Raw genomic sequence first — 12,456 nt, forward strand, 5'->3', positions numbered from 1 at the left:
TCAGAAGTCTGAAATGAGTCTACTAGGCTGATGTCAAGGTGTCGGCAGGGCTGAAGAATCTGTTTACTTGCCTTTTCTAGCCTTTCAAAGTCAGTAATGGTGAGTTGAGTCTTCTCACACCACTGATTTCTTCAGTAGTCACCTCTCCCTGTGCTCTCTTCCTCATCCACTTTTGAGGACCGTCCTGATTACATTGGGTCTATTCAGGGACTCTCCCCATCTGCAAAGTCCCTTTGCTTGTAACGTAACATATTTACAGATTCCAGGGATTAGGATGTGCACATCTTTGAGCAGGGGGGTAAGATGCTGCCCATCACAGGAACTAATTCTGATTTAAAAAGTACTGTGAGCCACCCCTCCCCTCTACATCTATGTGTGGGATAGCATCCATGGCTATTTTTTCTTTTGGCATTGTGTCTAAGAGTGCACTCTCTGGAGTCCGACTGTTGTGGTTATTGTGGGCTCAGCCACTTACTAGCCTAAGCTCTGGTATTCACTTAAGTAGAATAAGACTAATAATGCTGCCTGCCTTATAGGATTGTTATGAAAATAATGCATATAAAATACTTAGCACAGTGCCTGCCACATAGTAAGTGTTCAATAAATGTTAGCTATTATTCAGTTTTGGAGAACTTACCTAATATAAAATTAGGTAAATTCTTAATTAGAAAAAAATAGAACATCCCATTGGATTATTCTGAAGCAAGTCCTTTACCTAATTTTACATTAGGCAGTAAATTCCTTTGGCTGTAGAGGTCCTTGGATCTACATTTACTGCTCCATCTATTCCATTTGAATACTGAATGTGTCTCTGGACCATCAAGCACATTATAGATAAAAGCTCCATGTATTCTCATTTTCTAAAGCAGGAGCTTCTGTCTGGGAGGGCCCTGGATTGCAGCCTCAAGTAATTCCACTATAGACGATTAGCGTCTTGTTCAGGCTCCATTTGTACATCCCTGCCAAGTACCAGGAAGGGCTATGAGTCCATGAGAACCAACCCAGGAACATGCAGGCCTTCTGTGCAGACCTAATGCAGGCATTCAGGCACCAAGCAGAAGTGCCTGCCACATGTGTGCACACAGGAATAGATGCTTTAAACCATGACTATAATCTACAGGGAAATTAGCATTGTTAAGCCTCTGCAGACTCAGAGCCTCACTCTGAGATAACTAGAGTGTCAGTGTCTCTGCCATTGCTAATTAAATCTAAAAACATATTTTTCACATAAGATACCTATAATCTATAGAAAATACCATTACATTATAAAATATACTTTAACTCTTTTTTCCTGATTATATTTATAAATCTGTACATTAAGCCTCTTTTTGGTTTTCATCAAAAGTAACTAATGTACTAGTTTTTAAATATCTTTATTCACATATTGGTATATTGGTCAGTTTGAATGCCATACGTATGATAAAATAGATTATAAAAGTATCACATTTACAACAAAACTATTATTTTATATAACTGAATCATATGATATGCTGCCTCTTGCAATAGTAACTCAGTGGATCCAACTCTACCCTCTGAATGGACCAACTTCATGATTCTCCTAGAAAGTTGAGTGAGGTGTAGTTTCTTGGTGCTTTTTTCTGTGATCCAAGGTTCCAGGATCGAGGAGAGACAGGAATGAGAAAAAGGATATCCTGTCACATCCTAAAGGCCCACAACTGCTATGCTTTGCAAGATATGGGGGAGAGGGAGCACACAGTGGAAGAGGAAAGAATTATTCCCAACAATTATATTGAACATTTCTAAATTGTCAGTATCAAGGATTACTTTCTAAAATACAAGTTTTTAGACAGAAGTTATCTAGCAAGCCATTAATTGAAATGGGTATGCAACATAGTCAAGGAGATGCTATGCTTCCAAAACAACATACATCTTATTTATCTTTAATTTTAAAATAATTCATTCCTTTGCTGGGTATGCAAGTGAGCAATGGAGAAAGTGGTGCATCTGCAATACCTGGAATTAAAAAAAAAAAAAATGAAAATAATCACAGGGCAAAGATTTGAATGAATTTAAAAATGGGCAAGATCAGAGTGTGGATCATGGGCCGCATTAAGTGCAGAAGCAGAATATGCAATATAGGGCAGGATGGGATAGCAGGCTAGCCATGAGAAAGCTCAGAGGTAATTAGCAAAGAGAAGATTGAATGTAGTATGTTGTTAATTCTTCTGGCTTGTAAAATAAATTGACTACTTACCAGCTGGTGCTAAGGATTTTAACGCTTCCAGAAGATGCGGACTAGAGAACTTTACTAGGCACCGGAGGGGTTCTTCTCTTTCAGCCAAGATGCCCCTATTTAAGTCACTTTTGAATTTTGTTTCAAGCTGTCAACAAATATAAATGACTTGAATATATTGATTGGAATGGCAAAATATAATGAAATTACACATTTCATTAATTTCTGTCATCAAGCAAGATAGGGATCAATGGGGTTGGGGACCATTTAATTTGCTAATTGCAAATGTAGAGGGCAACTAGCATATCAAATGATAGCACACGCCAAATACCAGGCATGCACAGTGCCTGACACACAGGAGACCTTGAATGTCAGTTCCATCCTCAGGTGCTCTTTTTTGCATTCTTAAGGGAAAATTAGCACTATCTTTTGTAATCTGTCATTTCAATACAATAATGTCATGTCTTTTGAATCACTACCACGATTTCTTTTTTACTTCTGAGTATAGAAGATTTCAAAGACATTCATAAGTAAGGAGCACAACTGGAGGCCAGACTTTTTTCATTTATTACCCTACCTCCCGTTCCCTATTGCCCACCCCCACTGGATTATTCTGAAGCAAATCCAGGATACCATAGTGTTCCATCTGTAAATATTTAAGTATGTATCTAAAAGAGACCTAAAAAGGACTCTTTTTCACCTCCATAACATTACTACACATAAAAAATTAATAATGATTTCTTAATATCATGCTACTTGGCTCTTAGAGTTTAATTTTTTTTTACTTAAAGTGATCCTTCACATTTAGAGGCTGTATGCTAAAGTATGTACAGGGTGAGTGATGTCTGCAACTAACTCAAATAGTTCAGAATAAAGAAAGAAAAAGAAAAAAAGCAATTGTGGTAAAATGTTAATAATTGGGAAACTGAAGCAAAGGGGAAATGAATATTCACTGTAATATTCTTGTTAGTTTTCTGAAGGTCTGACATTTTTTCAAAACAGAAAAGGTAGGGAAAAATTAGTAGCAGGTATGAATCCATGTACAACTCGACTGACAGAGCCATTTTAAGATGTGTGTAAAGGGAAGTTTTGTTGATAAAATCTTATGTATTCTCCATCAGGGGTTATCTAACTTTAGTGTACGGAATCAGCTAGAGCAGGGGTCCCCAACCCCCAGGGCCGTAGACAGGTGTCAGTCTGTGGCCTGTTAGGAATCGGGCCGCACAGCAGGAGGTGAGCAGCTGGGGTGGGTCGGGGGAAGCAAGCAAAGCTTCATCTGTATTTGCTGCCACTCCCCAGCACTAGCATCACTGCCTCAGCTCCATCTCAGATCATCAGGCCTTAGATTCTCATAGGAGCACCAGTCCCTGGTGCTAAAAAGGCTGGGGACTGCTGAGCTGGAGGGCTTCTAAAACCACATGGCCAGGTCCTACCTCCAGAATTCCTGACTCAGTAGGGCCAGGGCAGAGCCAAGAATCTGTATTTCTTAACCCATTCCCAGATGATGCTGATACTGCTGGTCCAGGGGCCACCCTTTGAGAACCACTGTCTCACAGTATGAGCTGTTTAAAGGAACTGCATTAAAACCTGCCATTCAGGAAATTAAACTTGAAAGGTATCAGTCAGCTTTTCCCACAAAAAAATATCAAACCAAATAGGTATTGGGCCTGAGTGAGCCAATTGATGGCAGATTTAAAGTGTGGCCTGTAGCTGTAGAGAGTATTAAGCAGAAAAATTTTATTGGAAGGTTTAGGGGAAGGAGGGTGTTGTGAATATGAGCATGAGTATTAGGTTGGGAGGTCATGATATGAACGTTGAATTCTTCTCATGGTGGCCATGGGCTTGCCCTCCACCTGGTCTTCCTGGTGGGAAGTGGCACACTTCTGTAATGAGCTAGGTTTACAGTTCTGACTAGGCTACTGGTTTTTCTCCATGTGATGCAACTAGGCTATTAATGATTTATTTATTCACTCTTATTCAATAAGTATTTATGAGCACCGACTATACTGCAAGTATTGTTTTAGGTGTAGATGGGCTAGAAAGGTATAGCCTACATTTTTTCCCCCTCAAAAATACAGATCACAGCCAGTTATACATAACTGAATTAATATGAAAAATGAAATGAAAAAGCAAATTCAGAATTTCCAAAGGTCTTCTTTACTAACAGAGGAACTTACTAAGTATAATAAGTCTATTTTAACTCATATATATACAAAATTAAAGTGACAAGTGAATAAGAAACAGTTTCTTAGAACCGGTTTCCACTTGAAGTTTTTGTTCTTTTTAAAAAAAAAAAAAAAAACATTGAAAACTGTAGTTAGTTTACAGGAACGTCCTACCTTGTATTGTGCAAATTCTAGTCTTGGTTGAGCATAGTCTCCGAAAATTTCTTGAGTCACTCTTTGGACTCTATCTTTTTCTACCCTGTTTTCATGAATGATCCTTGGATCCACTATTGATGAAAGATTTCAAATGAAACAGCTGTTAGAAATATATTTCATCCTTAAAGTATCCTCTTTTCATTCCTAACTTTTCAACTTATTTGCATAATTTAAAGATAATGTTTACTTTTTCTTCTCTTGATTGTAATTTATTATAGAAAAGTTGGAAAGTTGGAAAGTATAGGCTAATAAAAAAATAAAAACCACCCATAATTCTATCACACAGCACTGTTAAATAAGCACTGTTAACATTTTAATATATTATGTCTAGCCATTTTTTCAGTGAATAAAAAGATTATATTTAAACTGGGATTATAAAATATGCAAAATTTTCTATTCTGCTTTCTTTACTTAACATGAAATACACAGCAGTTCCTGTGCCATTGGAAAGTCGTAAAAATGTTTAGTTCATAATGGCTGTAGCATTTCATTTTATGTCAAATCATTGCTAAGAGATAGGAAAATTTTCATTTTTAAAATGTACTTTCAAATTTCAGTTTTTATCTTAGAACACACATACCATTTATATCTAGTCCAAGTCTTCCTTCTTGTAGAGATGCAGTAGAGTTGTGAGTTTCAAAGGTCTAGGAAGGAAAAGGAAAAGTGAATGTTTTCCTAATTTTAACACCTTGAAGTACAGCTACTAATTGGTTTTCGTACATAAAAGTATGTCAAATTTTATCTTTATTTTTTCCAACAAAAAGAGGTTTGTGGCTATATCTAGGCTGAGTTGAGCATTTCAGGACACAATATTCAGAGACTGCTAGGGCCAGCAACATGGCTGTTTTATGTGAGGAGCTCTACTTTGTCATCATATCTGGAAATATAGTTGGTGAGTGCAAAAGCTAGAGGAATCAAAAGCACTGTTTGCAATGTGATGTTTCATCTTTATAGCTGTCTTTATAATCCTAAAACACTCACTGAGATTGTTTTGAAAAATAACTTTCCTACTCAAAGTCTGAACCTCTCAAGCCCATTCTCTTACCTTCCCCCACTGAAGCCAGTTTTTTATAATTATTTGACAATGTGAATTTTCCTAGGAATACAACTGTCATAGCAGAACAGTTGATATCAATTTTATGGAAGGATGGTGGGGAGGGGTGGGGGCTGCTATGGGAGAAAATCATTATCTAACTTCTTAATGTTAGATTTTTTTTTCTTAAAGATAGGCTTGCAGAGAACCATCACTTCTTTCTACTTAGAACAAATGAAAATACATAAGTATAATATATCTAAGGGCTCAAGGATATACACAGAGCATTAATAGTCCACCTACAGGAATCTGAACATATGAGCACACAGATGCCATGCAGAGGAAAAAATAACCCTGATCCTGTGAGTAAGGCTAGATCTGTTCTTATCATTAAAGGGAAACAATGCATTTAAATAATTTTAACAAATAAGTTGTGGGACTTAATAAACCAATGCTTTCTCCTTTACTTCTAACCCTTTATCACCTGGTTGACTGATGGGACAAAAAATTAATTCTACTTCTCTCTTGCATAACAGAATAATATAATTAGATGTAAAAACAGTGCTAAGTTATTCTAAAGAAAAACTCTAATTGGAATAGCTCATCTGGAAACTGGGATATATCACATAGACTCCAATGACCAATGAAGAATATAAAACACAATAAAATTATAAAAAGATGATAGTGAGGAATTATTTTGTTTCCTTTCATATTAACCACAAGCTTTATTTACTTCAATAATACCTGAAGTGATCTTTTTTTGTTGGAGGTGGACTTTCCCAATTGCTCAGTGGCTTTTAGGTCATGTGTGAAAGAGAAAATGGGGGACTTAACTTTAAAGAGTCATTGATTGGCTTACCTGATTATACTGTTTAAAAACAATAGTCTTAAGAGAGTCCAGATATTGGCTTCTGAGGTCCATTTTCATAATCCGATGGTGTTTGCTAGCAACTGTCAGTGCCTTGGAGTGAAAATTAGCAAGACTATTAGGATTACTATGTTCATCTCTGTATTTTTAATAGTTGTCACAGTACAATATAGGAGCTGTGAACAGTTTCCACTTAAGAGTGAAAATAAGTCCAGAAAAATGTAATCTCATGACCTGTTACTCATCTTAAAAAAACAACAAAAAAATGGCTAATGGCATTAAAATTCTCATAAATGCAAAGTATTTTGTACCATTTTTAGAAATGTGATCCTGTTTAAAGTTATGAATTATAATAAAGTTCAGACTTAGGAAAAAAACAATGAATACTCAACTGCTGCCATTTTAGAATACCAGTAATCTAATACTACTAAGATACTGCCAAACAAAAATGCAAATATGTATGCTTTAGGACAAATATTGATGAAAAAAGTACATATTAAGTGCAATTTATAAAAGCTTCCCATTATCTGGAGAAACCAGTTATAAGACTGAATCAGGATTAATACAATATTTACCTGGAACTAGAGGGTAGAGATAAGTTTGCCTTAAGACACAGAATGGAAATGAACATTAACTTTTGCTGTGGCAGGGTGGACTCATCTGGCTGTAAGTGGATGACCGTTATATAAAGAGAAGAAGCGATCCCAAATGAAAAGAAGCAGAGTTAAGTTTTAAAGGGAAGTAGAAGCCAGCCGCAGTAGAAATCTTTCTGTCATTTCAGTGAACAGCCAAGAAATTTAAATAATAAGCAAGTCCACCTGCTGGGATCTTACAGCTTTTGAATGCACAACCCTGCAGTGCATGCTCCACTAGTACTAGAGATGACAGCCAGGAAGGTGGAGCTGTTCACATACAACCAGCTAAAGTGGTAGCTCTGGCACCAAGTGAGGTGTCATTGCAGTTGTGAAGATTAATATACAGTAAAAGCAGCAGTAGTCACCAGGCAAATTTGGGGGTGGCTTATTCTGGGGAAAGATGCTGGGAAGTCACAACCATAAAGAGAAGCAGGCTCTTCCTATGTTAAAGCAGTCTTCTGGAGTACAGAATGTGGGGAAAATGGTTACAAATGAAAATCATGTTCACTGATAAGCAAATTATGCAGTCATGAAAAAGTAGTGAGTAATAACATATGTAACCACATGGCAATGTTAGTAAAAAAAGCCAGGAGCTATGAACTACCCTAGTTTTTGTAATAAAACATCTTCTGAAAAGAAAAAACATAACTGTTAACAATAGTTATTTCGGGTGAATGAGATTGGGAAAAAGTATCTGAAGTTTTAAAAGACTCTATCTTTAGACTTCTGTGTTGGTTGAATTTTCACATTAAGCATGCATTACCTCTAGATTAAAAGACAATGAAAAGCTCCCAACCACACTTATGCCACTTCCCCATTTGGAGAAGAACAACACTTTCTGCTCCTTATTTTAGGAAATCAAGAATTACACGTTGCATTGTATATACAGTATGTATTAAGCAGCTTAAATCTACACAGATCTCTGAGATGATAATAAATTATTATAGCAATAGTAATTGGTTCCATACCTGACCTAGAAGGGGTATATTGCTCCTCAGCCGAGAGGAAGAAATGAAGGCATATGGAGTCTGGGAATAATACACCGCGTAAATAGGTTTGTACTGGTTTGGCTTTCTATACTGTGTTCCCCAGGCAATTCGAATCCATACTGCATTCTCCTCAGCATCCCTGAAGGTGACCGTCACCTTATTAAAAAAAAATATTTAAGTTTCCTAATTAAAATCTCATGGCACCAACAACACATGCTTTTTAGCGGTGAAGGATATCACTGTTATCTTGCACACCGTCTTGTATTTTCTCCAACTTTTCATTACAATGTTTTGGGAATCTTCGCGAAAATATTTTGTGGTTGTTTGTAAAGACACATATATGCTTTGCAGAGTCTTTCGGAAGAAAAAAAAATTTAAACCTCCAATCAGAGTTTTACATAAAAGTTTTTCAATAATTTCTTGGGCTTAGCCTGAAAAGCTGTGTTCCTCCACCTGGAAGAGTTTATGAAGGCAGCCTTACAAATGAAATGTTTTATGATGAAGCCTTTTTACCATGGAGCACAGACCTAGCATGCACTATAAAATTTAATAGTAATATTTCTATGTAGTAATGGGCCTAAAAATACATGTATCCTAATGCTTTTATGCATTTAGTCCAGATGCTAAAAATTACTCTAAAGGAAAGTTACATGCTAAGAATATAGAAAATTCTACTTGCTTTCCACTTAATGGATAAAATATAGACCTTTCTAAACTTTTAAATAAAATTGCTTGGTCTGAAATTCAGTAGCCAACTCCTAGATTATTAACCCTCCTGTGATTCAGCTTCCCCTTGGTGCTCAGACCCTGGAAAGGGGACACTTGAGACAAGTGTAGCTGGCTGGCCCATGTCTCATTATTTCTTCCCTCTTGTATTTTATTCCAGGAAATGCAGATCGTAACATGGCTACAGTCATTAGCAAAGAAAGCAGTTACTCTGACTCTGCCCACTCTTTATTTGGCTCCTTTTCCCTTGGTGCATCGGACAAACAACACTCTCAAGTCTTGGGTATTGAGGGCACAGAGCTATCAGACCTTCCCCCAAGTGAGCAGCACAGTGTTATGGCCCCAACAGGGCTCAGGGACCTCTACTGCCTTGAATGGAAGAAGACAGGGTCTTATTCTGAATAGTCTCTTTGTGTCACATTACCAAAGCAGAAAATGCCTATAAAATCAAGATTAAAAACAATATATGGAGGGCACATTTTTATTAGAGGGAGAAAATTGGTAGCAGTCAGCATATTCAGGTAGTCCCTCTAGCCCAGAATGAGGATACTTTGAGTGCTCATGGAGGGGCTTAAAGGTCTGTGACCTCCCTAAATTGGGTCCACAGTTGGATGTACGTGTCTAAGTGTATACTTTTCTGGAGAGTGGTGCTGTATCACTCATCAAAATTTCTGTAAGTGTCTACAATCCAAAAAAGGTTAAACCAATGGGCTAAGAGTAAAGGATGTCCACAGAGTCGGTATAATCCTGGCCCAGCTGGCTTTCAGGTGTTACAGCTCACATTCTTATAGTAAGGAAGATACCTGAAGAAGCGGGGCCCAAATACAGACCTTTATTATTTTCTGAAGAAACTATCTCATTAGATATCATCCTATAACAGCTAGGATAATGCATTTTTCATAGACGATAGCTCAGATTAATAATGCTCAAGCTTAACTAGGTGATGAATCCCACTCTCTAAACTGTCAGTAACTGGCTACCACCTACAAGCTAATGAACATATTAGAAAAAAGTTTAATGTAAGAATCAAATGATGCTTACAACACATAGAATCTCCACATATTTAACTATTAACATATTTAACAGTCTATCATTATTCTATTACATGATATACAGGAATAAAAAAGAATAAATATGCTACCTTTTTACAATGGAAACATTTTTAGTTTGTCTCTTCTTTGTAAGTTTTTCAAGAACTTTTATTTTGAATAGTATTACCTGGTAAGAGGTGCCTGCAATCCTCTCTTTGTCTCTGTCTCTTTCTCTCTCTCAGCCTCTGGACCAGATTCCTGAACCACAGGCTCTATCCATCACTCATTTAGTGCACTTCCCCACACTAACTTCTATATCTAATTGATTTGAGGGCAGGAGTTCTTACCCTGAAGTCCATGGTTAGAATTCAGGGCATCTACGAATTTGGTATAAAAATTACATCTTTATTTGTACTAATTTCTAACTGAACTTTAGCGTCTCCTTCAATTGTGAAGGTAAGCAATGAAATAGTAGAATTTTAGGATCTGTTACTGTGCTGTACATAGAAATCCCCCAATTATTTTTTTAGCACATTACAATTTTTACAGATGCCTCAGAAATATCATTTACACCCATTACTTTGAAACTAGTTGTTTTTAGACCTACCGTGAGATTATTTGTCTTAATGAAGCAGCACATGCATTACTATATCATGATTTAGTATTTTAATACCTTAATAACTATATATTATTATAACCAGTTTCCCTTATAAGTCTATGTATTTTATTTTATTTTATAGCATTTAAAAACACTCTTCCAAGAAATGGTCCATAAATTTTACTAATGGCCGAAGGGGTCCTTGGCACAAAAAAGGGTAAAATGCCTGTCCTAGAGCAGCAGGTGAGTCCTCTTCACTCCTAAGCACCAGAGGATTCTACTTGGCATGACATCACCATGAGCCTTTGGGAAAGTGGGCTTATCTGGTTGTTAAGTTATGAGGAAGAAAGTGAAGATGAGCTGGGAGTCCTTGGGACATGTCTGCCAGCTCAGGGTAGGAGAACAAGTGACAGAGAAGACACAGGAGCTTTACTTGTTCATCCTCATCATCTAAAACCTATAGTGTACACAGCACATCAGTCTCTAGCTGGCCTTTCAAACAGGACAGATATGACCCGTAAAAAAACTCCTTTACTCCCTTAGCCTCCCCTGCTGGTCTGCCTGACATTCATTCAGGAGGCAAAAGCTTTTGGAACTGGGCAGTGATAAAAAGAGAAGAAATGTAACAACTGAAGTACATGAGAATGAAAGGAGGAGGAAATACACTAGCATTTCAGACTCTTTTCTCCATGAATGGTAGGGGCAGGGAGGGATGGGGTTCAGAGAACAGAAGTTCCTGGTGCCTGAAAAAGGCATCAGGTGGGGAAAGGGCGCACTGAGATGGATGCAGATAAATTCTGAACTGGAGCAGAAACACAGCTCTCTAGGTTTCTTGTTTTTGGATGAAATAGTGTGAGAATGCTGCCAAGAGTGCTTCTCAAAACGAGTTAGCCAGTCATGTTTAACTTCATAAAAAGGCTGGTTCTAGAAGGGTCCAGAGCATAATCCACATTTATGGAGAGCTGGCCAATGAGGCTTTGCTTAAAAAAAAAAAAGCAGCTGTATGTGCCACACCCACAGTTCAGATGGGACTCTCCTTTCATCTCTGAAGTTTATAATTTCATGATAAGACTATTTTTCAAATAACATAAAAAATAACTTAAGAATAAGGTAGAAAAAAGTGCTTATTCATAAAAGGATAAAAAAAGGAGACACCTTCTCTTGGCTCACAATTATCCTTGAATGAATTTATAAATTAAATGTACTCCCATTCAAAATTCTGAAGATTTTGTTTTGTTTATAAATCTGATTAAATGATTCTAAAGTTCATCTTGGAGAATAGTCAGGACATTTTTGATAAAGAAGAGTAATTGGGGGTAGGGGGCCAGTGGGCTTGCCCCAATGGTTATTAAAATATTTTGCAAAACGACAGTGATGAAAGGAATAGGGGAGTTTGCACATAATGTGCTCAATTCATTTATTTCCCAGCCTTTGTTGAGCCCCTGCCTGTGTCGGTAGGGAGCAGGATGGTCAGAGTTCTGCCTTCTGGGAGCCTACGGGAAAACTGACAGTTAAGCTAGAAAATGGGAAGAATACGGTGACAGGGAATAACCAGTTCAGAGCTCAGGGAAGCACTCTCCGAGGGAGCACCATTTAAGTGGAGGTCAGAGGGATAGGGAGGAATGAACTGTGCAAAGGCTACGTTGTATAAGTTGTTCCAAAGAGAGGAAACAGCCTATGGCAAGTTCAAGAACTCAAGGATTAGTTCAATTTGGCTGGAGTGTAGAGCACAGGCAATGACACATGAGAGGCAGGCAGTGGATCTTGGAGCATGAGAAGCAAATCAAGGGTAGAAAATAGGCTGTAAAGGTATGAATGAATCTGAAGAATCCGATGATGATAAACCAGGGGAAAAAGCTGAATTAGTCAACAAATGGTGTTGGGACAATACATTAGCTTCTGAAAGAAATTATAAATTACTCTATCCTTTCTTTCTCCGAAGAAAATTCCGGTAGCTTAACCTCATTGGAGGAGAGCTGAGTGCAGAACCTCGTGGGAGGC

At 37.4% G+C, this 12,456-nt stretch overlaps 1 protein-coding gene across 3 annotated transcripts in view; it reads right to left on the reverse strand.

The window, feature by feature from the left end:
* Window positions 1–1,357: 1,357 nt before the first annotated feature.
* Window positions 1,358–12,456, reverse strand: part of CENPN (centromere protein N) — a 20,419-nt gene continuing 9,320 nt past the window's right edge. For 2 of the 3 annotated variants that reach the window (XM_015587721.2, XM_025045388.1), the window contains exons 6-11: window positions 8,080–8,256; window positions 6,468–6,569; window positions 5,156–5,219; window positions 4,534–4,646; window positions 2,216–2,342; window positions 1,892–1,974 (exon numbers count right to left, since the gene is read on the reverse strand). In XM_015587721.2, the coding sequence (XP_015443207.1) occupies window positions 1,892–1,974; window positions 2,216–2,342; window positions 4,534–4,646; window positions 5,156–5,219; window positions 6,468–6,569; window positions 8,080–8,256 (666 nt within the window). Of the gene's footprint in view, window positions 1,975–2,215; window positions 2,343–4,533; window positions 4,647–5,155; window positions 5,220–6,467; window positions 6,570–8,079; window positions 8,257–12,456 lie in introns of all 3 variants that reach the window. The other variant, XM_006909705.3, reaches the window with a different exon arrangement.

This window comes from Pteropus alecto, unplaced genomic scaffold (genome assembly GCF_000325575.1).
Source record: "Pteropus alecto unplaced genomic scaffold, ASM32557v1 scaffold42, whole genome shotgun sequence".
NCBI classification, from domain to species: Eukaryota; Metazoa; Chordata; class Mammalia; order Chiroptera; family Pteropodidae; genus Pteropus; species Pteropus alecto.